Source organism: Haemorhous mexicanus, chromosome 9 (assembly GCF_027477595.1).
Source record: "Haemorhous mexicanus isolate bHaeMex1 chromosome 9, bHaeMex1.pri, whole genome shotgun sequence".
In the NCBI taxonomy this organism is placed as follows: domain Eukaryota; kingdom Metazoa; phylum Chordata; class Aves; order Passeriformes; family Fringillidae; genus Haemorhous; species Haemorhous mexicanus.
This window is the reverse complement of record NC_082349.1, coordinates 12,255,488-12,278,854: the sequence shown is the minus strand read 5'-3', so window position 1 is coordinate 12,278,854 and position 23,367 is coordinate 12,255,488. Positions and strand designations below refer to the sequence as shown.

General features: G+C 39.5%; 1 protein-coding gene across 2 annotated transcripts; it reads right to left on the bottom strand.

Moving 5' to 3' along the window:
- Nucleotides 1–1,954: 1,954 nt before the first annotated feature.
- Nucleotides 1,955–23,284, bottom strand: DNAJB4 (DnaJ heat shock protein family (Hsp40) member B4). 2 transcript variants are annotated; one of them, XM_059854083.1, is made up of 4 exons: nt 23,157–23,284; nt 9,850–10,135; nt 6,928–7,502; nt 1,955–5,958 (listed from the first exon to the last, which is right to left on the bottom strand). In XM_059854083.1, exons 2-4 carry the CDS (start codon nt 10,058–10,060, stop codon nt 5,725–5,727), a joined length of 1,020 nt encoding a protein of 339 aa, XP_059710066.1. In that variant the 5' UTR covers nt 10,061–10,135; nt 23,157–23,284; the 3' UTR covers nt 1,955–5,724. The 2 variants fall into 2 exon arrangements, with proteins under 2 accessions (XP_059710066.1, XP_059710067.1); XM_059854084.1 differs by lacking the exon at nt 23,157–23,284 and adding an exon at nt 10,213–10,330.
- Nucleotides 23,285–23,367: the final 83 nt, after the last annotated feature.

Sequence of the window (23,367 nt, the reverse complement as noted above, 5' to 3'; positions counted from 1 at the left end):
CACAAACAGTATGGAGCATTTATATGCCATCATTAGTCACACGATGTAACAAGTGAAATGAAACCTTTTTTGTGACATTTAAATCAGAGGAAGATAACAGTGCACACATGCCTTTTTTCAAAACCCAAACCTAGAAAAGCATATAACGAATTTGCCATAGCAGTCCCCTGCTTTGGAAGGAAGGGTAAAGAAGTGTTCAACACTCAGTTTCATCTCTGCTACTGAAAAGGTTCATTACCATGGACTTCTTTTTCCTAATCTAAAAATACTATTTATTAATATAGCTCAGATCATGGATTAGCAGTTTCAATGATTTAGATTTGATCAGCATAACACAATGCTGCTTGAGTGGTTTGTGGAGCTATAAATAAGTCAGTCTGCAGAGAACCTCAATGAAAAGAAGGCTATAATGGACAGAAGACACTTTCTCCAACTACAACGAATCCTATTTTCAGACTCCCTTGAATGTGCACCCTCTAAGGAAGTAGCTGCCAACACTAATTAATGCACACTAAAACTAGATCAACCGACCCAAATAAGCCTCCAGCAACTCAGGATACTAAGGACCCAAAAATTACTTCAAATTAACTTTTTGAAGAGAGTTAACAACTGAAATAAAACTGTTATTAGCCTTGGTTTTAAAAAGAAAAACAAACCATGTCTTTGAAAAAAAGGAAGATTGATTTAATCCTTTCATCCCAAGTATATTGCACACTACAGGCTACCCCATTCTTCAGTTTCTCATACATAATACTTGGGATGCAAGAATTGTGGCATGCAACAACCATAAAGTTAGTGGAGAATGTTATGTGGAACAAAGTCACCTTGCTGGCTATGAAATGCCACTATCAGTGAGTGTTTCACGACACATGGGGGTATCTACCCTTACTCAGGGAATGCTATATGGTATTTCAGGTGCTGGAGAGGCGGTGTTAGGGGGTTTTTGAATGCAGGGCAGCAGGGCTGTGAACATGGCAGTTTGTCCTTGATAAAGCAATCAGGCATGACTAACAAGATTGTTGTTTGTACAGCTCCTCCCTTGGGTAAGCCAGTAATTCCAGGGCAACAAGCACAGGGCACATATACCTTCCACACCCAAGGGGATCAACAACAGATCTCTATTTTCACTGTTCAAATAATAGAGCAATTAACTGGAGAAGCCTGAAGGAAACAAATCATGCCATCCAACAGTCAATTGCTGAGCAATCTGACAAATGAAGAGCTGAGATTCTGCACCTCATGACGAGATAAGTGCTGCTATTTGCCCAGTTTGGATGCTGAACAGTAAGCGGCTGTACGACAAATTCCCTGGTTCTGTAGGATGTGTTCAGTAATTCCATGGTTCTGTAGGATGTGTTCAGTAAGCAATATAGTAAAAACTATTCATGTCAGCTGCAAAAGAGGACTAGCACTTACTGACTGGATAAGTAAAACTGTCTCATAATTATATTTACAGTATCATGTTCATGGCCCACATTTTTTAGGTCTAGCACATGAATTCAGGTGCACAGAATTTCACCCTAAGTTATACCAAATTTCACTGTTTAAGGAAAACCTATTTGATCCCAGAAAAGTCTGCTTCTGGTGAGTCAGACTAGCATATAAGATGCACATACTAGAGTGCATTTCTTCAGCACACCACAAACAGGCTTCAGGAAGCTTTCAGCACAGCTACTACCAAAATGGCTGAATGAAAGAATGGAATGCTAACCCCCTCATGACAGCAGAAAGCTGTGGAGCAAGCAGAGTACCACTGCATGACTGGAACAAGAATGGGCTGTAATGTAGCTTGACCTACTCTTCCAACACCTTAAGGTTATCCTAAGGCTTGATGTTGATGAGATTAAAAAAGGATCTTTAGAAGCAGGTTTTCAGAAATGCTGGATGAATTCCAAAGCATAATGACTTTCTATGGCACCTAAGCAACCTTCAAGAGATCAAAAACCCATCCCAATTTCATGAATGACCATTTTATTTTCATGTATTTCAGTAGTTACAAATATAGTAGTTGACTGAGTATTTGCTTCCTTTTCCCAAGTAGCTTTATTAAATAATCAAGAGGGTTTTAAAACATAGCTTTTAAGCACATTTTTGATTAGAAAAATATTTTTTGTGAATACTGGATTAGACAGATATTAATGCTTCCTCTTGTACTTTGAAGTAATTCTACATGCTGGTTTCTGAAACATACACTTTTTTATCTCTCCATAAGAAAAGAAATACAGGCATTTATTTCATACCAGTTCTATAAGTTTTGTATTTTGAGATTGAAAACAGTTGGAAAAGTTTATTTTGCTATACATATATATATATATGTGTATATATATATATATACACACACCTCTAAATACACAAGATACTGCAATTCCTCAATTTAACACTACTCCTCTTACCTGAAGATGGTTACAAAAAAATAGTCTTAGTTGCTGTAACTTTTTTTTTTACAAGTTGGATATGGTTACAAGATCCTGGATTACAAAATGCTTGATTCCATTAGCTTTTAAATGGACAAATAAGTATTTTAGGTTGATATGCTTTAAAGTCGTGTAGCTTGTAGCATTTACCATCATAACAAAATATAAGAGAAAGTTAAAAACCAACTTTACACTTTTTACTTAAAAACCACATAAGAAATGCAATACGGAACATACTGAAATGGAAATCTTTCAACAAACAATATATAGTATTAACAATATGCAGAAGCACTAAGCAGCAATTTTTTTTCTTTGTAATACTGCTCCAGCAATTGTTTACTTCCTGTAGATTTAGGACTACAATTAACTGATACTGCATGAAGAGATCTGCAGTTGAAAAATTGACTTGAACAGTAACCCACAGAAATTCAACTCCTTTAAGTAAAAGAAATGGGATTCTTCTTACACTCATGTAAAAATTATTGTAAATTAAATCCCAACTTCCATATTATTTACTTTTCTGCAGTCACATATACAACACTGCTATTTCTTAGGCTACCTAACAAAGCAGGTAACCTCTAAATTTCCACAGGCAAAAGGCCGACAGCAAATCTTGAAATACTTTCTAATGAAAAACAACAACAAAAAAAAAAATCCCAAACCCCAAACCCTTTGAAAGTGTTGTTAAAGCACTGTATTATGGTTTTAAACTCAAGTAATAAAGCATGCCCACAAGGCATTTCTTCCACCAATACCATGCTGCAACCAAGGGAACCAGCCCTATTACTCTATTACAAAACTAGATTACTACAGAGGGCTCTCCATCTCTCTATGTACCTTTGAACTCTGAAGACAACTGTCTCATTTGAATTTTAAAAAAGTAATTCAAGCATAAAAAGTTTCTGGGCAACCCCTATCCCACAATGACTCTTACACAAACTTTGCTTTAGATAGGAACTTTTTTTTTTTTTTTTCTTCATGGGAGTAAATTTTGGCTTCTGAAAATAATGAATATTTGAGATCAGCATGATCTTTAAATACCTGCCCTAGCTAAATGCTTTTACAGGGTTCTTTGTGCATCTTTCCAATCTGGCACAGACCTGCTCTCCCTAGGAATTGTCACATGAGCACCACCATCATTGGGCTAAGCCTCATTTACAGAACATGGCTCATAGCAAAAAATGCCGAGCCCAAGTTCAAAGAATGATTTTGCTTACAAGAAACCTCCTGGCATCATGTAGTCCAACGCCCCTGCTCACACATGGACAGCTGGAGCAGGCTGCCCTGCACAATGTCCAGTCAGGCTATTAGTATCCAGGGATAGCAACTCCTTAAATTCTCGAGGAAACCTGTTCCACTGTTTGATCATCATCTCAGTAAAAAGCTGTTTCCTTGTGTTCAGATGGAACCCCAAACTAACTTGGGGTTCCATCTGAAAGCTACTGAGAAGAGCCTGGCTCCTCCATCTTCATTCCCTCCTGCCAGGTGCCAAGATCTCCCCCAAGTCTTTTCTTCCCCACGCCTGCAAGTTCCAGCTCTCTCAGCCTCTCATACATGGTGCTGTGCTAGGGAGTCCAGCACTCCAGATGGATCCTCATCAGTGCTGAGTAATAAGGAAGGATCACCTTCCCTCACCTGCTAGCAAACCTTTGGCCTCTGTTGCCACAAGGCTGCATTGTCAGCTCACAGTCAGTTTACTGACAGTCTGCTGGTCAGTTACTCCCCAGTGGAGCATTCCCCCTTACTGAACTTAGTGAGAATCTTGTGTCCAGGTCTTCAGCCTGTTGGGGCCCCTTTGAAAGGCAGTACCATCAGCTGGTGGCACAAACTACTCCTCCCGGTTTATATCATTTGCAAACTCCATCCCGTAATTCAGGTCATTAATGATGCTGACTAGTATTGGCCCCAGTAGTCAGGAAGAGGGTACACCACTACTGAGTTGCCTCCAACTGGACTTTGTGCCACTGATTAAACCCCCTGTGCCCCCTCATCCAGCCAGCTTTTAATCCATCTCACTTTCCACTTATCTAACCTGTACTTCACCAGTCTGTCTACTGATGTAAAAGGTAAACAACACAGACTGCTCTCCCAACATCCCCAAAGCTCATTGTACATGGCAGTAGGACTGGTCAAGCATGATTTCCCTGTTGTACATCTACACTGACTACCCCGACCACTTTTTAGAAATGCTTTCCTGGAGGATTCTTTTCCATCACATTACCAAGGGCTTAGGTGAAGCTGATTAGCCTGTAGATTCCCAAATCTTCCTTCTTGGTTTTCTTGAAGAGTGGTATTTTCTCTTTTCTAGTCTACAGGAACAACTCTTAATCTCCCTAGCCATTCAAAGATAATCAAGAGTGGCCTTGCAATGGCATTAGCCAGCTCCCTCAACACTTCGGTGCAATCTGTCAGGCTCACAGAATTCCAGGTAAAGTGCACCCTAACGCAATCTTCCACCACCAAGGTTCCAGATTTTCCCACTAGTCTCAGGGGCCTGGAATTCCTCATCATTGGTTGTGACTGATGCAAAGGCAGCACAGGGTACCTCAGCTTTCTCCACGTCATCGGTCACCAGCTTCCCTGCCCCATTTGACAGCAGGCTCACCTTTGCTGTTCTTGTCTTGGAAGAATCCCTTCCTGCTATTCTGCCTGAAGTCTGAGGAACTATCCCACAGCACACGGCTACTCTGGCTCGTCAGGCCACGTGCCGTTTGCCACACTCACAATGCAGTCCTGACACTTCTAGAGGCAATAAAGAGAAGGCTTTTATTGCACAGTGGGGCTGGTCAGGAGTCCAAGCTGATTTTTCTGGCCTATGCTTTGTGCAGTAGAAGGCAACATACTGAAATGATCTCTCTCATGTGCTCTTTAAAATATTTTTACCTTTGTGTATATCTACTACGATCTCAAATTTCTGTATAAATGTGTAATGTTAAAGACACGGTGAGGATATAAAAAATAATGTACTTGGAGGCTCAAGTACTTTATCAGAAATATGCAGTGATTTTGTAAAAAAATTACTGTAATTATATTAAGCAAAATAATGACTAAACATTGCTGATTAGGAAGATGTAAAACAAAATGAGTGGTTTTCCCTGTAATTTTTACTGCAGAATTCACCTGTATGACTTCTACTTAAACCCTTTTCTTCTCATGCAGCATTACAGTATTTTCCCCCCACCCATCCCACAAAACAAAAAAAACCAAAGATTCCACTAGGTGTTACAGATTGCACTTTTAAAGCAGACTCGCCAGTCTTCTGCATTTCCAGTGTCCTATTTTAATCTGTTGACATACACAGTCTTCCATTTTATGAAACTGGAAGATTTCGCCTAAGTACTTCTTTTGATGCTGGAGAAATGTTATCTGGGAAAATTACTTCAAACTCTATAATTAAGTCTCCCCGTTGGTCAGGATTTTTGGGAAATGGCAAACCATATCCTATAATTCTTCTTCTCATCCCAGGCTTTACCACTTCATTGACTGTCATGGGTATGGTTCTTCCTTCTATCGTTGGCACGTTGAAAGAGCTGCCACATAAAGCCTAAAGAAAGAAAGATTGTAATAAGAGAAAAAGAAATTGGTCAGAACTTTTTTGTACCTATAAATGAATGTGGATTATTTAAAACTGACTAGAACTCTAAATAGCATTTCTCCTATGCACTTCTCAGATATCAAAATTTTAATACAATGTTCCTCTCTTAGAAAACTTTAATTTCTCATTGAATATCACTGAATTTATGAATGTTACACAATGGCTACTGGAGGGTAATGGAGCTTATATGTCCTTCAAAGACTTTATCAAATAATTAAGAGCGCTAAGCAGAATGAACTCCTCCCTCATACTTCTCTACAGATGTCAGTCTTCTAAATTTCTATTGGAAATTTAGAATCTCATTTCACTTTTTGTTTGTTTACATTGCACAGCATTTTTTTCCTAATACATTATCAACCTCTATTAATGGAATTTCAGAACATTTAAGTGTCTATAAGCAGAGGCATATAAAATTGCACAGCTGTCTTATGTGAATATTTGTGGTGCCGAAAGAAATCCAAACAACAATACTGTTGCACCAAAATTAGAACATTACAGACCTTCTGCTTTATCCAACAGGTTATTTTCTTTACTAGGATCTCTGAGAGTAAGATTTTGATTCCTGCAACTTCACCTGATGGAGCACACTTTGTATGATATTGTCCAATTTACATAACAATGCAATGAGTCTAAACAGGCTTTTATCTGTGAAGGAACTGTATTACCCACATTAAGTATTGTCTTTTCTCCCTCCCTCACTACTTTAGGTGCTTTACCTCACTTCACACTTTTTGTAGAATCCCTTAAGGTACCTTAATTTACACAAAGTTCATAATGAACTTTAAAGTTTATTTCTCCAGCTGATACTAATTCAGAAGAAAAAAATACATTACACACACAGCTACCATACAGCTTTAGCCACGGTATCATATTGTAATAACACCAAACATTTGGAGTTCTACCACAAGAGAAACTTACCTCCCTTAAGCTGATCTTAACAGGATAGACAATATTTGATCCATCTCTCTTGAAATGGGAGTGAGGTTTATCTTTAATGATAAAAACAATATCAGCTGGAATAGTGTTGGGTGTTTCATCGCCTTCTTTTGGAAAAGTGATCTTGGTGCCTTCTTTCCATCCTCTTTTTATCTCAATAGTAAGGATTTTGTCCTCTGTTCGGACGCTTCTGCCATCTGGGTTAAGCCTCTTCCGTGAAATCCTCATTCTTTTTGTGCAGCCATGATAGATCTCTTCCAGTGACACTTTAAGTTCATGGATTACAGGGGGATCTTGTTTACGACGTAACTGGCTGCCAACTGTATTCCTTTCCCTTGGAAAACCATTCATACTAAAACTAGTGAAGGATCCAAATGGATCACCATCCACCTCCATGTCTTCAGTGTCTCTGCCACCAGGCATCCTCCTCCCAAAGAAGATCTCAAAAGGGTTTGTGCCACCAAAGAAAGCTGCAAATGTAGCATGTGGGTCTCCATGGAAGGAGTACCGGAAGGTACCACCCTGGCCATCAGATCCTCCAGCTCCTCCTTTAAGACCTAAATAAGAAAAATAAGGCAAGTTAAAAACACATTGGGTATTAGTATAAGCTTTCCTACTGTACGGTGTAATGATATCAGGGCTGATGAGTCAGAAAGATATTTGCAGCGGAGTGAAAGGTCTGTTTTTCAAGGAGGATTCACCATGAGAATGTGAGGTACTAACTAGCAATTCAACAGCTTGAACAGCAAGGTTTCTGAAGCTCTAGAATGACTTACTTCAGAAGAACAGGTATTTTGACACTGCCAATTTTACTTCATGTGATTGAAACCAGTTATTTTAATCAATTAGCATCTTAAGAGCAGAAGATAGGTTTGCTTGGTTTGATCTCTTCTTGCTCTGCAAAGTGTTTTGTGAACTGCATCCTTCTACAAGGTCACTTCTGGGGAAAATTACTTACTATCATATGTGACATATTTCATAGCCTCTATAGCTCAGCTGTAACTCAGTGTTAATTAGTTTTACCTATTTTCCTGCAATTTGTTCTGAGTAAAAGGTAACATGCCCACAGTCAAGCACATATATGCTTCCTTAATAATAAATTTAGAACCCCAAAATTATCACAGCTTGTGTTCCTATGGTACAAAACAGGTACATATCCTGGGAACCCTCTTCAATGCAGCCACAAATAAAAGCATCATGGAACTTACTAAGATCGATTTGGGTACAAAACCCCTTGTATACTCTATCACTGTCTCTGTGCAAAAGATCAGAAGACTCTCAATAGTTTTGTTCTATCTTTCACATGGAGAGATCTAAATCTCATTTCTTCCTGCCAAGAACTCTCACTGAAAATTCTCTTGTAGTTCCTGTGCTCCCATAGCTTCAAACCAAGCTAAAATCAATTTTTTTCAATGCCTCTTTCCCAATAAGTGATCAATTATTTCCTTGTAACAGTGCTCCTCTGCCCCAACTATTTCAGGGTACTTTCTCAGACCATTGGAAGGTCAAAAGTCTTCTTAAGATACTTTTGTCTTAAAGTAAACAGTCTTAAACTAAAAATGCTTGTTTGTTTTTTAAACATTTTTTTTTCCAGTCTTAGACTAACTCAAAACTACAGCCGCTTCGTACTTTTATAACCATAGAAAAACAAAGGCTTACATTATGAGGGAGGCATTCCATAAATTTGAAAGAGGGGTTTGTAGGGTTTTCTTTTAGCTCAGTGTTCTCATGCACAACCTTAATGTTGGTTATCAACAGTAACCAACTAAGACATTAGAATGCTTTCCCCATTTCAATACCAGAGCAATAGTTCTTCCTTCTGACACACTACTGTTAATGCCAAATATGCAGATCAGGGGATTCAATCTGTGATAGCAGAAGGACACCTCCTGGAATAGCTGGCCAGAAGGTACTGAAGGTACACCCAGTTCCTGGCTGCAAAAACACTCAAGTTTCCTTCTTCTTACAAACCCCAGCCCTTTGCATTTCCATTAAAACCCTCTTAGAAGAGCTTAGAGAGTAACTGATGCATCAGGAGGTATTCTCACATTCAACATTTTAAAAGATCATACTTTATAGCTTTGCCCAAAATACTAAATAGTGCTATTTAAGTGTCCTTCTTTATAATTGTAAAAAACATGGCCCCGAGCAAATAGCAATGAGCAGGCCTACTTGTCACAACGGAAGTAGCTATTTTAAAAGGAATTCCTGCTACCATACACATTTACGGGAAGGGATGTTAATGACTTCCTCTGTTGCTCAATCATAAGACCGAAAGTCATGTCGGTCAAAAATTTTAAAAAAAATTTTAAAAATCATCCTCTCCAGATAACCATTTTAGGATAAATGTGACATTTCTGAGGCCTCATTCTCTTGGCATGTTATCACTGTTTACAATTAAAGCTAAAAAATTGTTCTGGTATTTCATGACATCAGCCAAATTCTTTCCTCTCTAGGCACAAAGCCAAGGACAACTACATGCTGGACACCTGGGCTTTTGCTCAGAAGGACTGCTTTGCCTAGATCAAGCAGATTGCCCTTAAGCAAAAATTAAAGAAAAGAATACATGCCTTTTTAACTGCATCTCAAAAATTGCTCTGGCAAAGGAAGGCAGCAGTAAAAGATCACAGAAAGCTATTCATGGGTGATAGAAACTTTTTCCATTCAGTAACTTTTTGCCTGTCAGGTATTAGGGGTTTGTACAAAACCCCATTAAATTAAGAAATTAAAACTTTACCAGCATTAAAGTCCAGCAATGCATTTCATACTTAAACTCTCATGAGCAGAACAAATACACTGTAAATACATTGTCTAAAGAGGAACACATGCTGTCTTCGTATGTTTACTTTGCTTCATTCAACGTGATGAAAGTGGCCAACCAAAGCATAACAGAGACATACATACCTTCCTCCCCAAACTGATCATAAATATCTCTCTTTTTGGGATCACTCAGCACTTCGTAAGCTTCTGCAACCTCTTTGAATTTTTCTTCCGCATGGGGAGATTTGTTCTTATCTGGATGCCATTTCAGTGCTTGTTTTCTGTAAGCCTTTTTGATATCCTCGTCAGAAGCCCCTTTTTCAATTCCCAGGATAGAATAGTAATCTTTCCCCATCCTGAGTGTTGGAGGAATTCAGATTTTCCTTGCTGTAAAGGAAGCAGCGTCCAGTGTCTTAGCAAGGTGGAGATGCTAGAGAAGGAAAAATAAAAATCAAACTTTGACTTGAAACAAACAGACCTGCTACAAAACCACAAACTCTACGATACATTAAAGACAGCAGAGAGAGCCTCTCCGTATTTCATTCCTTGCCCCGTAGCTCATTTATAAACGATTACACAGCGGGCACGGCAGAGCCCTCCCCCCGAAGGACGTGTCTGCGCTCTTTCTAGAACGCTAAACACCGCGCACGTCACTTCCCCGCCGCCCCAGCCCGCAGCTTTCGCTCTCCCGCGCCTGCGCGCTCGCCGCGCTCAGCTTCAGCCCCTGCCCCGGCAGCTCCCGTGCAGGGGCAGAGGTTAAAGCGGAGCCGCAACAGCGCCTTGCACCAGCAGGGCAGGGTCCGGGCGGCTCTCAGGGCTTATCTGCCCCAAGCGACATGCTGAAGCCCATCTAGAGTAATTATAGCATTTTACTTCACTGTTTCTATAGAGACAGCTGTACATAACTCTTTTCCAAATATATCAACATGGAGCTGTACCCTTTCCAGCAAAGGCTATGAAGAATTTTACACCCATATCAACGACACAGCTTCAGAAAGCAAAATTTCCTGTCTTTAAAAATAAAATTAAACCACAGCTGACCATGGCCGTGTACTATTAAGCAATAAGAATGAATCTGAGCAAAAAAAACCCCACTTTGTTTACCACAACTCGAGCCACTAAAATAAAGCAGATCAAAATGTAAATCCTGTCTCAGCCTTCTTCTATGGAATAGGAAATACCAAGATTATTATACAAGTATGGCAATACACCAAACAAATAGCTTTCATCTGATGAGATGCTAATAATAAAAAATACTTGGTTCTTACACGTTTGTTTTAAAATATATAAAACAAATTCTACTACTGAAGTATTTCTCATGCTCCATAGAGAAAATGCTATGAAGTTTTAGCCTGCAAGATTTCTTCTGTACTTCTGTTAAGAGCTATAAGTCAAGAAATCAGCTATGTTTATCAGTAGGGCAATGAACTACATGACAGATTAACACAACTGAAAAATTACTCGTCCCTGGAACAAAGTATTAAAATACTACACTTCGGGTCATATCTAGACGTTGTCTGTATGAAGACAATTCTAGGCTGAATTATGAAGGAGGTAATTAAGCTCAGCTGCCTTCCTTCTAACAATAAAACCCACTAATCCTCTGACTCAGGGAACATTATATTTGAAGCCATTTTCTAGAACCTGCTCAAACTTACAAGAGACTGATAAGAAGGGACAGAAAATGCTTCCTTAACCAGAAAGTTCTAGAAAAAGATATGGGACTTTACTTTCACTTTCTTAACTTGCGTCATCCTCCTAATCCCCACACCATTATCTTTTCTTTTCCAATGTCTGCAATAGCATTTACTGGATTCCTTCCAGTGTTTCTACCTTGATGTCTTCCATCAGTATGTCCATTTCCCAGAATCCTTGCATTTCAGTCACCTCCTATTTCAGAGACTGCTGCTTTAAGTCCCACAGGTACGTGCAGTGTTTGCACACCTGCCCTTGTAACTGCAGCCCACTGGGCTGTGAGTTCACCTTCCTCTGGGATTCCATCAGCTTTGCTTCAGCAGCAGTCAGAGCACACAGCCCCAGCGATCCTACATCGCCACGGCTGCTCTCAGCTGTGACAAACCAGAGTCCTGCAAATCACTCAAGCCTTCCAGAAGCACTAAACTACACAGCTAGAAAATTAGTAAGGCCATAACACAAGCTTTGATTAAGCATGCTACTGTAAGAAAGCGAAGGAAATTCTCAGACATACAAATCCAGTAACAGACTTGGCCAGGAAGCCACCTCAAAAACATAACAGAAAAAAACCCCTCACCATCACTTAACTTTCTTCCTCACGCTACCACAATAATTTTCCAAATGATACATCACATTATGACTCAATTAACCCTTTATATAATCAGTTCTTTGTTTATACAGTCTTCACATACAACACCTACATTCCATTTCAGGCATACACAGAAAAAAGTTACCATCATTCCAGTATCAAGTGGTATCTCTCAAGCTCTTGGTTACAGTCAACCCTGTAAAACAATTTTCCACCAAAATGGGCAGTCTAAGACATGACTTTCTGTTCTTATAAGCTACTTCAGGGTAATGTCATAGTATTCTGTACTGAGGAAGTTAACAGCCTGTATTTGTCCAGTGCTTTTTTACATCACTGGTTTTTGTTACAGTATAAATTGGGTGAAAAAAAGAAAAAAGGAATTTCAGTTCAAGCTTTTTAATATTGACTGGAGTAAAAAAAAAGGTACCTTTTCAAATTTGACAATTACTAAAATGCCAAATAGACTATTAAAAAATTTTGCCAGGAAAACTGAATAAAATTTTGAAAACATACAAAACTTGCCTAATATAACAATCTCTTACCTAGAAGATTTTCTACGTTCTTTGATCAAAACCTATGATGTTCACTTTTAATACCAGACTTCCTTTTTTATTTAAAAATGTATATGAAATACATACTAGGAAACTGAAAATTTTTCCTTTAACAGCTCCACTTTGGAGACAGAGTCTGACTATGGCACTCCACTTGAGAATTGTTGCTTTAAAATGTCTTTTACATGACTCTCTCAGAACAGCTATAGTTTAACCCACATACATATGGCCAAGAGCTATACATCTTGTTTGGAAGAAAGTGGGGGCAGGGTCATTGGAACAGTAGTGCTGACAACATCAGCTTTGAATCAGCTGCTTTCTTTAAAAAAGCTTTCACAACAAGTGAGAGAAATTATGGAAGTATTCATAATTTCTACTACTGAACTCAAACTATAGATTAATCATAAATTAGCACCAGTGTGTTAGCACAGATTCTTGGCAGAACAGTGTCAATATTCCCTGAAGTTGAATAAAAATGCTCATTATTTGCTTTCAATTAAACCATTTTTTCTGTACTGCTCACTTATTAAACCACAGAAGCAAGACTGAGAAAGACAGGACTAGATCACAGAACAAATTAAAGAGCAAACAAAACCACAAAGGCAAATTCCAGACAGATCACAACTATAAATACACATGTGCACATAAATGTCAAGGCACAGGAGCCAAATCCCTCCCCAGGAAAAGCTTTCACAATTAAGTGCACAATATTTGCAAACCCATATTAATGAATGGAACTTATACTCATCTACAATGGTTTAAAGAAAGCATACCCATATATAATAAAAAAAATTCCTGTAACATCATCCATTGCTTCACCTAGAAAAAAAAATTCTACACTCTTCTCCCCACCATCTTTGACTGGATGAAGTTGCTGCCTGAGCCATGTTTGTACTTTATATACACTTTATGCTGTGAATAAGACTGGGTACATGCAAGCCCCAATCATGAACTCTATAATTAAATAGAGTTTCACCACAGAACTATTCAGTAGCTGGTATCATACACAGAAAAAAATTTTGGAGTTTACAACAGAAGCAACAATTAGTATAAAAACATATATCTAACAGAAAATGGAAAGTAAAATCTGCAGAGCATCACAGTTCTTTCTAATTGATGGCCCTAAAAGAAAAGCTTCATTCAGTCATGCCCTTCATACCCCAGTAAGAACCAAATCTGTCAAATTTTTACTTGAGTTCTCTGTGGAAACTGCTACTGTGACAGAAGTAAAAAGTTAACTGTACATAAGGATTGTGGAGCTGACTTTACATGTAAATGAATAATCATAGAAGCAAAGTGAAATGCCACATAACTTACAATAAATTCATTATATTTAGGTTACACCAGTCCTAGCATCAACAAATATGTTTTATATTTTTCATTGGCAATGTCTTTTAAAACAGTGTCTATAATGTTTCTGGAACATACATTAAATGCTGCCACCAGGCCAAAGGATATATTTTAAAGGTCTTCTGTGGAAAAGCTTACTTTAAATATACATTCCAGATATTACATGAATTAGCTATAGTGTAAAATATCAAACCAGAGATGCACTGTTACCACTTCTGAATCCCAAAAATGTATTCTTTAAGCATGTGATTCACATAATCTTCAATTTCCTTTGGAAAAGACTACATGACAAGATGTTAGCAATTTTTTTTAAATTAGTTTAAATTTTCTTATTACTTTTTGTAACAATAGAACAAAAGTCAGAAATAAAATGTACAACTGAAAAAATTCACCATACTTTAAAACTTACAATAGTTTATAATATGCTAAGTTATGGGTTAAGTGTTATTCTCTTCAGGAAATTATTATTTCCATTACACACTGATCAGAACATAGCAAACTTACATCTCACACCCGATTCCTGTTTACTAAGTCACAATCTCTACTAGAGCTGGAAAACAAAAATACTCTTGGAATAAACATCCACATTTGAACTTTTCACTACTAAGAGGGAATGAACAACTACGTGAAAACAAGCAGAGCTCTTGGGATTCAGCAGTGATGTACAGATTGATGAAAACACAGGACTGCACTTAGAAACTCAAAAGGAACCATCCAAAGTATGGCCACACAAAGCAACACAAAGAATTTCCATCTACAAGTTAAGACTTCCCCCTTCTACAGGAATACACATTCCAAAGGTGCTTCTCAATTCCTTACTTAGATTCTGTGTCTATTTCAATCCCTACCTACGTATTTCTGTGAAGGGATTCTTGCTCAGTTTGAATGGTGATCAGAAAAAATGCCAATCATGCAAAACATTTAACAGCTTCTCTCCTGTAACTGACTATGCCTGTTTAACACACTGCTATGAACTTCAAGCAGTTAAGAATGTTCTCACATTCTTTTGTAAATATCTGTATGGAAAAGTGCAATGTTTTGGTACAGAGAAATACCTCCTGTAATTAGCGAAAAAAGCCCCACATTCACAACGAAGCTGAAGTTCTCTTTCCTCCAAGAAAATGTTTGATTTTATTAAGTTCTGCACAATTCACTACTTAAGTTGTAAGACTGGGACAAAGAAAACAGAGAAATACCGCAGCCAAACTTCTTTCTTTCAGTTTTACATACAAAAAGCCCGGATTTTTGTCCTAACTACCTGCTGCTCTGATGGTTATCACTCAGGAATTTACCCAAAGCCTCAAGGAATTCTGTCCTGAAATAGCCCATATGCAAATGAAGAGTTAGACTTAATCACATATTTATCACACTGTACTAGTCAGATTTCTGACTCACATGTCACCAACCTTCTCATGTTGGTTATATAACAAGTAAAGATATTTAATATGATGAACAGCTTAATGCTTTGTGTATGCTCCTTTTCCCTCCAAGACTAGCTGCTTTTGATTGTAAGAAGTCTTCCAGCCCTTCTGTTAACTGTTTTAGGCAAACATACTGCTAACAATCCAAGTCTTTCAGATTCTCAAGTGCCAACACACTGAATGCTATGAATACCATCACAAAGGACTAATTTACTGGATTTAATGGATATACATATACTTTATACATAGCCAGGGGCTTCCATGCCCCACACTGTTTTCCCAGCATGAAGAATACACCACTTAATAAAATATATGTTGTTTATAAAAGGTTTAAAAAGTACTTATTAATTCTGATCAGTGACAAAAAGAATACAAGACTGCTTGGGAGGCAGAAAAAAAACCAAAAAAACCAACAAGGATTAGGAGATACTAGGACACAAAAATCCCAGAAAACATTAGTCATGTAAACACTACAGTACCAATAGTCCATCTACACTGTTAACACTCAGCTATTCTGCCTTCTTCAGCTCCCCCAAACCATGTGTATTATTTAAAATAAAAAATGTTCAGAGAACCATTCAGAGATAATAAAAAAAAAATGCAAGCATTTCCACGTGAGAAACAACTGAGGAGGACTGAATTCTTCAGTCTCCAAAAAACACACAAGTCACTAAGGTCTGCAAGGTCAACAAATGATGGAGGAAGGAGGAAATTAATCGTTTATGGTCTATGCCCATTGCCAGAGGAAAAGTGTAATCAGAGGAAGCTAGTTTAAATAATAAAATTAAGAAATTCGGTAAGTGATAGAATTCCCTGATAAAGGACTCTGGAGATTCAATGATGTCAGTGGCACACTGAATAAATACAATATAAGAGATGCACTGCAAGTTTCTTAACAAAGAGACCAGAGTAGGAATGTCAGACAATTAAAAAAATACTGAAAAAAACCCGTGTAGACCTCTACTTGTTTGTCCTGCAGATGTGTTTATTATACAAATATTGAAAAATAATGGATAAGTATACTATACTATAACAAGTATAATATCTGTATTGTTTTCCACCTAAATAGAGAGGTGGTGTTTACAATAAATACACATTTTGAAAACAGGCATTTAGTTGCAACTGAAGATGTTTTCAGTAAACTAAGGCTTAATTTGACATTCACAGTCAAGAGATTCAGCCCCACTCCTGCAACACAAAAGGGGCAGAAATATCTCTAAAAATATAAGGACAGAATGGCCAGCTCACTCTGCAGCCCAGCATTCCCCACCCCAGAGCCCAGGGCCAGCTGGCACAAACCAAAGCACCATTTGCTCTGGGCTGGACACAAGGGGAGGCAGCTCAGACCCCGAGAACTGTGATTGGCTCCCTACCAGATCTTCCACCAATGAACCCTGGTGTAGGAGAACTTCTGTGACCTAATACTACTGCTATGTACTGATTAACAGGAAAAGGACAATGGAAAACTTAGCACAAGTTTCCACAATAAGCACTGCTGACTTTCCTTCAAGAAACTGAAGTTTAGAAACTGAAGTGTTTAGAATGCATTTATTTCAACATCCTACATAAGGTCAGTTATTACAATTCTGACCGCCCAGGAAACATTAGGATGGGCAGTATGTTTTATTTAATATCTACTTTGATGGCTGTAGTATAGTACATCACTTCTTTTAGCCTTTCATCTGTAGAAAAAGGAGGGTATCTACCACCAGTAACTACTCTTTACCTTAAGCACAGTAGCAACTCCTTCATGCATAACAAAGTAACCCAATGGGGTTTTTTTCCACCATACAGTTCAAGTAATAACCTGCCATCTTAGCAAAGATACAGAAATAAACAGTCAGGGCACCTGTAGAATTAAGATATTCCTCACAGATAAGGTCTTGCAAAACAGTCTCTGTGACTCTGGCACAGACACAACTCAGATGTGACCTGATCTGAACCTGAAGTCTGTCCTTCCAATGGTTCTCAGCCTACCATTAGGCATTTGGATTTGTTCTATTAAAAAAAAAAAAAAAAAGGCAACAGAAACCACTGTCCAAACACACTGCCGGTTTGGAACATAACACATTATAGAAATATTTTCCTAGCAATGAATATACTCTACAGGTTTACACAGAAGGCTGACAAACTCATCTAGAATTTTATCACTACTTCACTCATGCTCCATAACTAAGGAACAGACAGAAGTCAGGTCTGCAAGTTATTTCTTCTTCTTGCAAAAGCATTAGATTCTTTTCTGCCATAATTAAAAAGCTATAAATGAGAAACAACTGATTGTTTAGGCCTCACACAAGATAGGGTGGGTAAAGGATAGGTGGAAGATGCTTGCACAATCCCCATGCAAATTCTGCTTGAGTTTTCTTGAGTTTTTTTCCCCTTAAATAATCTGAGAAGTAACTAGTTTCCAGTAGAAAATGAACTATTTTTTCAGCCTTGATGAAGAGATGAACTGCAAACACAATAAATCCAGCTGAAAAGTGATTCAGCTACACTGTTTTAATTGCTGTTACACTCATGCAAGATCAAGACTATTAATGCACTACCAAATAAGGAACTGCCCACATTTTTGCTGTGGACATGTGATCCCACTGGTCTTACATAAGCAAAAGGAGGTGCTCACACGAGATGCTTTTTCCAGAGCGTGCTCGTCAAAATCCCACCCAGCAGCTCTGATTCATGCAGCCAGTTTTACATGCAAGGCTGAAAACACACACTGAACTGTGGTATAAAGACAGGAATTTAAAAAGGAGATGTCAGCACAATGCTGCTCAACATGAAAGGAGAACAGATGTCAGTAAGAATGTATTTCACCTACAGGAGACAGAAAGACAAGCAGCTCTAGTTATATTTACTACAATCTGCTGTAAGAGAAGTCAAAATAGTTGCTCACTAGTCTTTGCAATGTTTCAACCACATCCCATAGCTAAGTTATGTTTCCTAGCTGGTTTCTCCCTTCTTCATCAGCCTAGAAAAGTCTGAAGATAAAAAGCAGGAGTTCAATAGATCTACTTTGCAGTTAATATCATACATTACTTTATTCCTCTACATTACATAGTGCATAGCTAGCTAACAGGTAAAGAAGATAGAACATGGAAGGTACAACTCAGCAGAAAAATATCTAGGTGTTCTGAAGTGATACCAAATTCCAGTATCTATTCTACTAAGAAACTATCGGAACTTAGACTCAGAAAAGATTTACCTTTCTATGTTTGGGGTTTTTTAAATTTATGCTACGATACATGAACAGTTTGTTTAAAAATAAGATGCTCTGACTCACTAATTAAGAAGTACAATTGAAAGAACACTACTAGAGATCAGGCCTGGGTAATAAGGAAGTACACCAATCAAGCTCTGGAGCAATCAAGCTTTTCCCACTTCAGGAGGAGAATTCTGAATATTAATTATGCCTTAAATAAAGTACTTACTCAGGAATTACAGGTCTTAAATGCACTTTCTTCAGTGCATTGCTGACAAGAGGGATATATTAAGACACTTCCATCCCCTACAGCTACTGCTGCATTAATCATTTGCTCTCCTTTCAGTCCCCACCTCAGCCTTTCTTAATCCCTATTCATATGCATCTTCCACGCCTAGCTCCACTGCCCAACTTTTCAAGCAAGGCCTTTCACTATTCTCCCCCATCAGGGAAGAATTTTGCAGATGCTAAGAGCAAATTCTCTGTGCTCTCAACGCTTTCCTTCCCATGACATCGCCACAAAAACACCCAATCCCCTTGAACAAGTCAGTGCTGAGCACTGATGACACGCTCATGCTGACTAATATTATCCAGCTGCCTTTTGCACAACATTCCTTCAACAGAATGATCCAGTCTCTTTGAACACGGCAGCTGTATCTAAGGAAGAAGTGAGTGTTCTCTGACTATCCTCCTATATCAGACATACCCAATGCAATGGTGGCTTAATGGAATTTGATAGCCTCCTGTAAGGTAATCAAAATTTTTATAAAAATACGTATCGAAGGAGATGCACAAGAGTAAAACGTGCAAAGAAAGAGCGCTAAAGATTCTACATTTACACAGCTTCTCTTTGAAGTTTTAATACACTAAAACCTTTATCTAGAAAAGGCAGCATGAGTAAATGTAATCCAAAACCACCAGATATGACTTTTTTTTCCCCAAATTTGCTATGTCAAAATTATCTAAATACTACCCAAATTGTGGATCTGAAAACTGTAATTACTACTTCAGTGTACATGTATTAAATATAAAAACTCACGACAGATCAACAGTTGCTTGGACGGAGAGCACATGCTCAGTCTTCTATCAGCAGTTATTTAAGGGAGTTTTCTGCTGATAATGTTGCAGATCCTGGACACACTTTGCCAGTGCTGGAGTAGCAGCTGACAGGATCTGAATCAATTGATCTACATCTCCTAAAGTGAGGAAATAACCAGACACCGACTGCAGATTTCAGCACAGCAGCAATGACTTGCAGAAAGCACGGCAGGCACAGGAACAGCTATCACAGTGGTTATCCTTCCCTCAGAGAACATAAGCACTTCTATAAAGGCGTTCAGTGTACTGAGGCAAAACTAAGCAAAACATGCTACCCACAGGGTTGCAGAAGCAACTTCATAAGAAATGCAATTCTTTACTTATTGACCTTGTGGGAGGTCTCCTTACTTGTACCAGTGAGCCACTTCTTTCAGGACAGCCTCACTTTTTGGTCTGGTCACCACAGAGCAAAGTTGAAGTGAATTGTAGACGAGAAAAAAAAAAAAAAAACCAGTCAACCCAGCAGAACTCAATGCATTCATGCACTGAAGTGGCTTTGGTTATGTGGAGGATTTATGCCAGTTCCACACTTTTACACTGATGCTTTTGCAATACCTGAACTAAAATAGAAATACCTGAGGACCTTTTGATAAAAGGATTCTTTCACACGGTATACAATTACTTTTTTCCTCAGAACCATCCACTACTTAAATATGTGACAACCCATACAAATAAAAAGTTTTCTGACTTGTCAGATATTTACACTCGCTGTCTCTCAGTAAATACATCTAGTAGAATATTTTAGTGTGATGATTACTGCAAAAAACAACCTTTACAGCCTGAAAATCATGGGAGATGTCATAACCTAATAAGTTCAGTTAAGGGAGACATCTTCCTCCAATCTCTAAAAGAAACAGTGAAGAGACTTTTAAAAATCCATATTCTTCTATTTCTTATACTGCCAGCTATCTATCTATTAAGATTCTGAAAGGTAAGATGTTCACTTCTCTACTATATATCCTTCTTTAGTAAGAATAGTTACCGTATGAAGTGAACCTTATTTTGCACAACAAATGCTCTCATGCTCCAGCAGCCCAATGCAAACAACTACTTACATCAAGCACATTAAACTTCCTAGAAGCAGTGATGAAACAGGCAGTGCAGGCAACTCCTGCAAGAAAGCAAGCAGGACATCCTGCTGTATGCTGCTGTGACATGCCAGCATGGTACTCGAACAAATACTACAGTTAGCACTGTTAAGGGGTTAGGTCCTCACCCCACATCATTAACAGATTAAACAGAATGAATTAATCCCATAGGTATAATTTTCTTAACAGAAATATCACTGGGAAGGGAAATTAAGATAAGAGTGCTTAAGAGATGCGGTTTTCTAGAAAATTGCAAGTGCCATCATGGGAAATACAGACAGATGCAAGTGTTAATAAAGGTCATTAGATCAACTTAGGAACAGTGAAAGTAAAGGCAAAATATTTATATAGTGTACAATACTGTGAGATCGTTCTTCTCTTCAGGTTGCTAAATCTCATGTTCTGACAGTAATGCCTACAGTGACTTCCAAACTGTGAAGATCAAGGAATAACAGACATACTAAATATCACTCTCAGCTTTCAAATAAAGCATCACCCCAAAGAGTAGCAAAAAACTGATAAAAAAACCCTTAAAATTAACGTTTGCCTATCATCAGTTGTTTATGAATGGAACTAGAACACTTACCATACCAGACAAGAGTGTTTATATTAGCCTAAGGTATTATGACTGCTTAAAAATTATCAGCATTACATGGCTACTGGCTTGTCTCACAGAACATCGCAAAGAAACACCAGCACATTTTGTAACTGTAAAACGCAAAGCACACTGACGCTCCCCTTCACCCAGTAAGGAGAGAGTCATAAAACACATAGCCACTGGCCAGGAGTGGTTTCAACGAGTCACAGTCAACTACTATTGCTCAACTAAAATTATACAAGTAAGTACTCGCTACACACAGTCAAACTATTAGTAGCTAAGAGAATGAACAAATAATGTTTAGCAACAGCAGCAAAGAGCCAAGCATAAGAATTAAATTCCCACTCTCCAAGCATAATTTGACTTTTCTCTCCAACCCCTCCAACTAACACAGTTACATTAATGGAAAGTATAAGCTAATTCTTATGTACAAGCTTTTTCAGCAAAAGTATCAGAGCAGCAAGTTTCACTTGGCTGTAGCAATACAATGTCATCTGCCTAGAAGCATATAGGAATTTTTAACTTTATGGAATATATTACTCTTATAACCCTTCTTAACTGCACTACCTAGATAGTGTTATGGGAGTTAAAAATCTTGCATTTTTTTAGCTTCCTTTAGGAAAATTACCTGCACTAGAGAATGCAGGATAATCTGAGCTCAGCAACACTGTGACTTATAGTCTATTAAATTTATCCCAATTACAATCGCCTTAAGGCAGCACTGAAGGACAGGGAAGGGAAAACACTGAGAGGTATTTTTTTATGCAAATCCAAGAGGCCCTGCACACAGCCCCAAACCAAGCCAAGCCCAAAACAACAGTTTCTCAAGTAAAAGCGCTGACCACAAACAAACCACACTCACTTAAGCCTGGAAGAGACCTGCCAAGCTTCAGATTAAAAGCACGTATGTTTAAAAAAAAGGTATGATATTTATGTAAACCAGGAGCCGATGAAAAACGAACAGTGGAATGCATAGAAATATACTCTTTAAAAATTGTAAAGCACCTCCTCAGAACGGTACAGAACGCCGTCGCAAAGCAGTTCTATTCCGGTATTATGCAGTCTCTATTGCTAGGATTCTTAAGTAGATGTTCCACAACCTTTTCCTGATGTGAAGCCTTTACAACACCGTCATCCCTATTCAGCATGACAGTTCATCCCCACCAGGTCACAGGACCTTAACAGGACCCAGATTAAAGCATTACAGATTCCAGTTTTTCATTAAAGCTTGTGCTTGCGCAGCCAAGAAAAAAATCCCCCAGCTGCAAAAATCGTACATTAAAAACGAACATTTTCAGCTAAGAAACTAACAACCATGGACAACTGCGGGACGAAGCAAGCGAAGCTCCGAGAAAGGAGAGAGAGCTGGCCCCGTTTCGCGGGGTGTGGAACGACTCAAAAATCCGTTCGAAACGAGCGGCCGCGCCCGCAGGATGGCAGCGGGCAGAGGGCCTCGAGCAGCGGCGGGACGGGCCGGCTGCGGGCCCTGACCCTCGGCCCAACGGCTCCGCCGCTCCGCCGGCTCGGCACCGGCCGCCGAGCCGCCCCTCGCCCCTGCCGCCGCCGGCCGGGCTGCCCCGCCAGGCGCCAAGGCGTCTCCCCCGGAAACGGCGCTCGCATTATTGTCTGTGACAACGCCCGGCGGCCGCGCACCGCGGGAGCCTCTCCCCGGGGCACAGTCGCGCTCCGGCGGGAAGAAAGCCCGGCGCCCCGGCCCCCCGCCTCAGCGCAGGGCAGCGCCGCTGCCACCGCCACCGCCCGGGCAGCAGCCGGGAAGGCAGAGCACCCCTAAAGCGCAGTGCGGCGCGGGCAGGCGGCGTTGCCGCAGCCCCGGGCCCGTCCCGCGCGCCTCCCGCACTCACCGAGCGTCGCCGCCGCCACAGCCCCGGGCCCGACCGCACTCCCGGCAGCCCCCGCAGCGCAGCCTCCGCTCCCCCGCGCGCACCCGCGACTCCAAACCAAATGACGCGAGAACTGCGCGCTGCCTCCCCCACCCCGCGCTGCCCTCCCTTCGACCCACGTGATTCTCCCTGCCCTATCAGCAGCGTCTCCAAGAGCTCGCGCCTCCCGTGG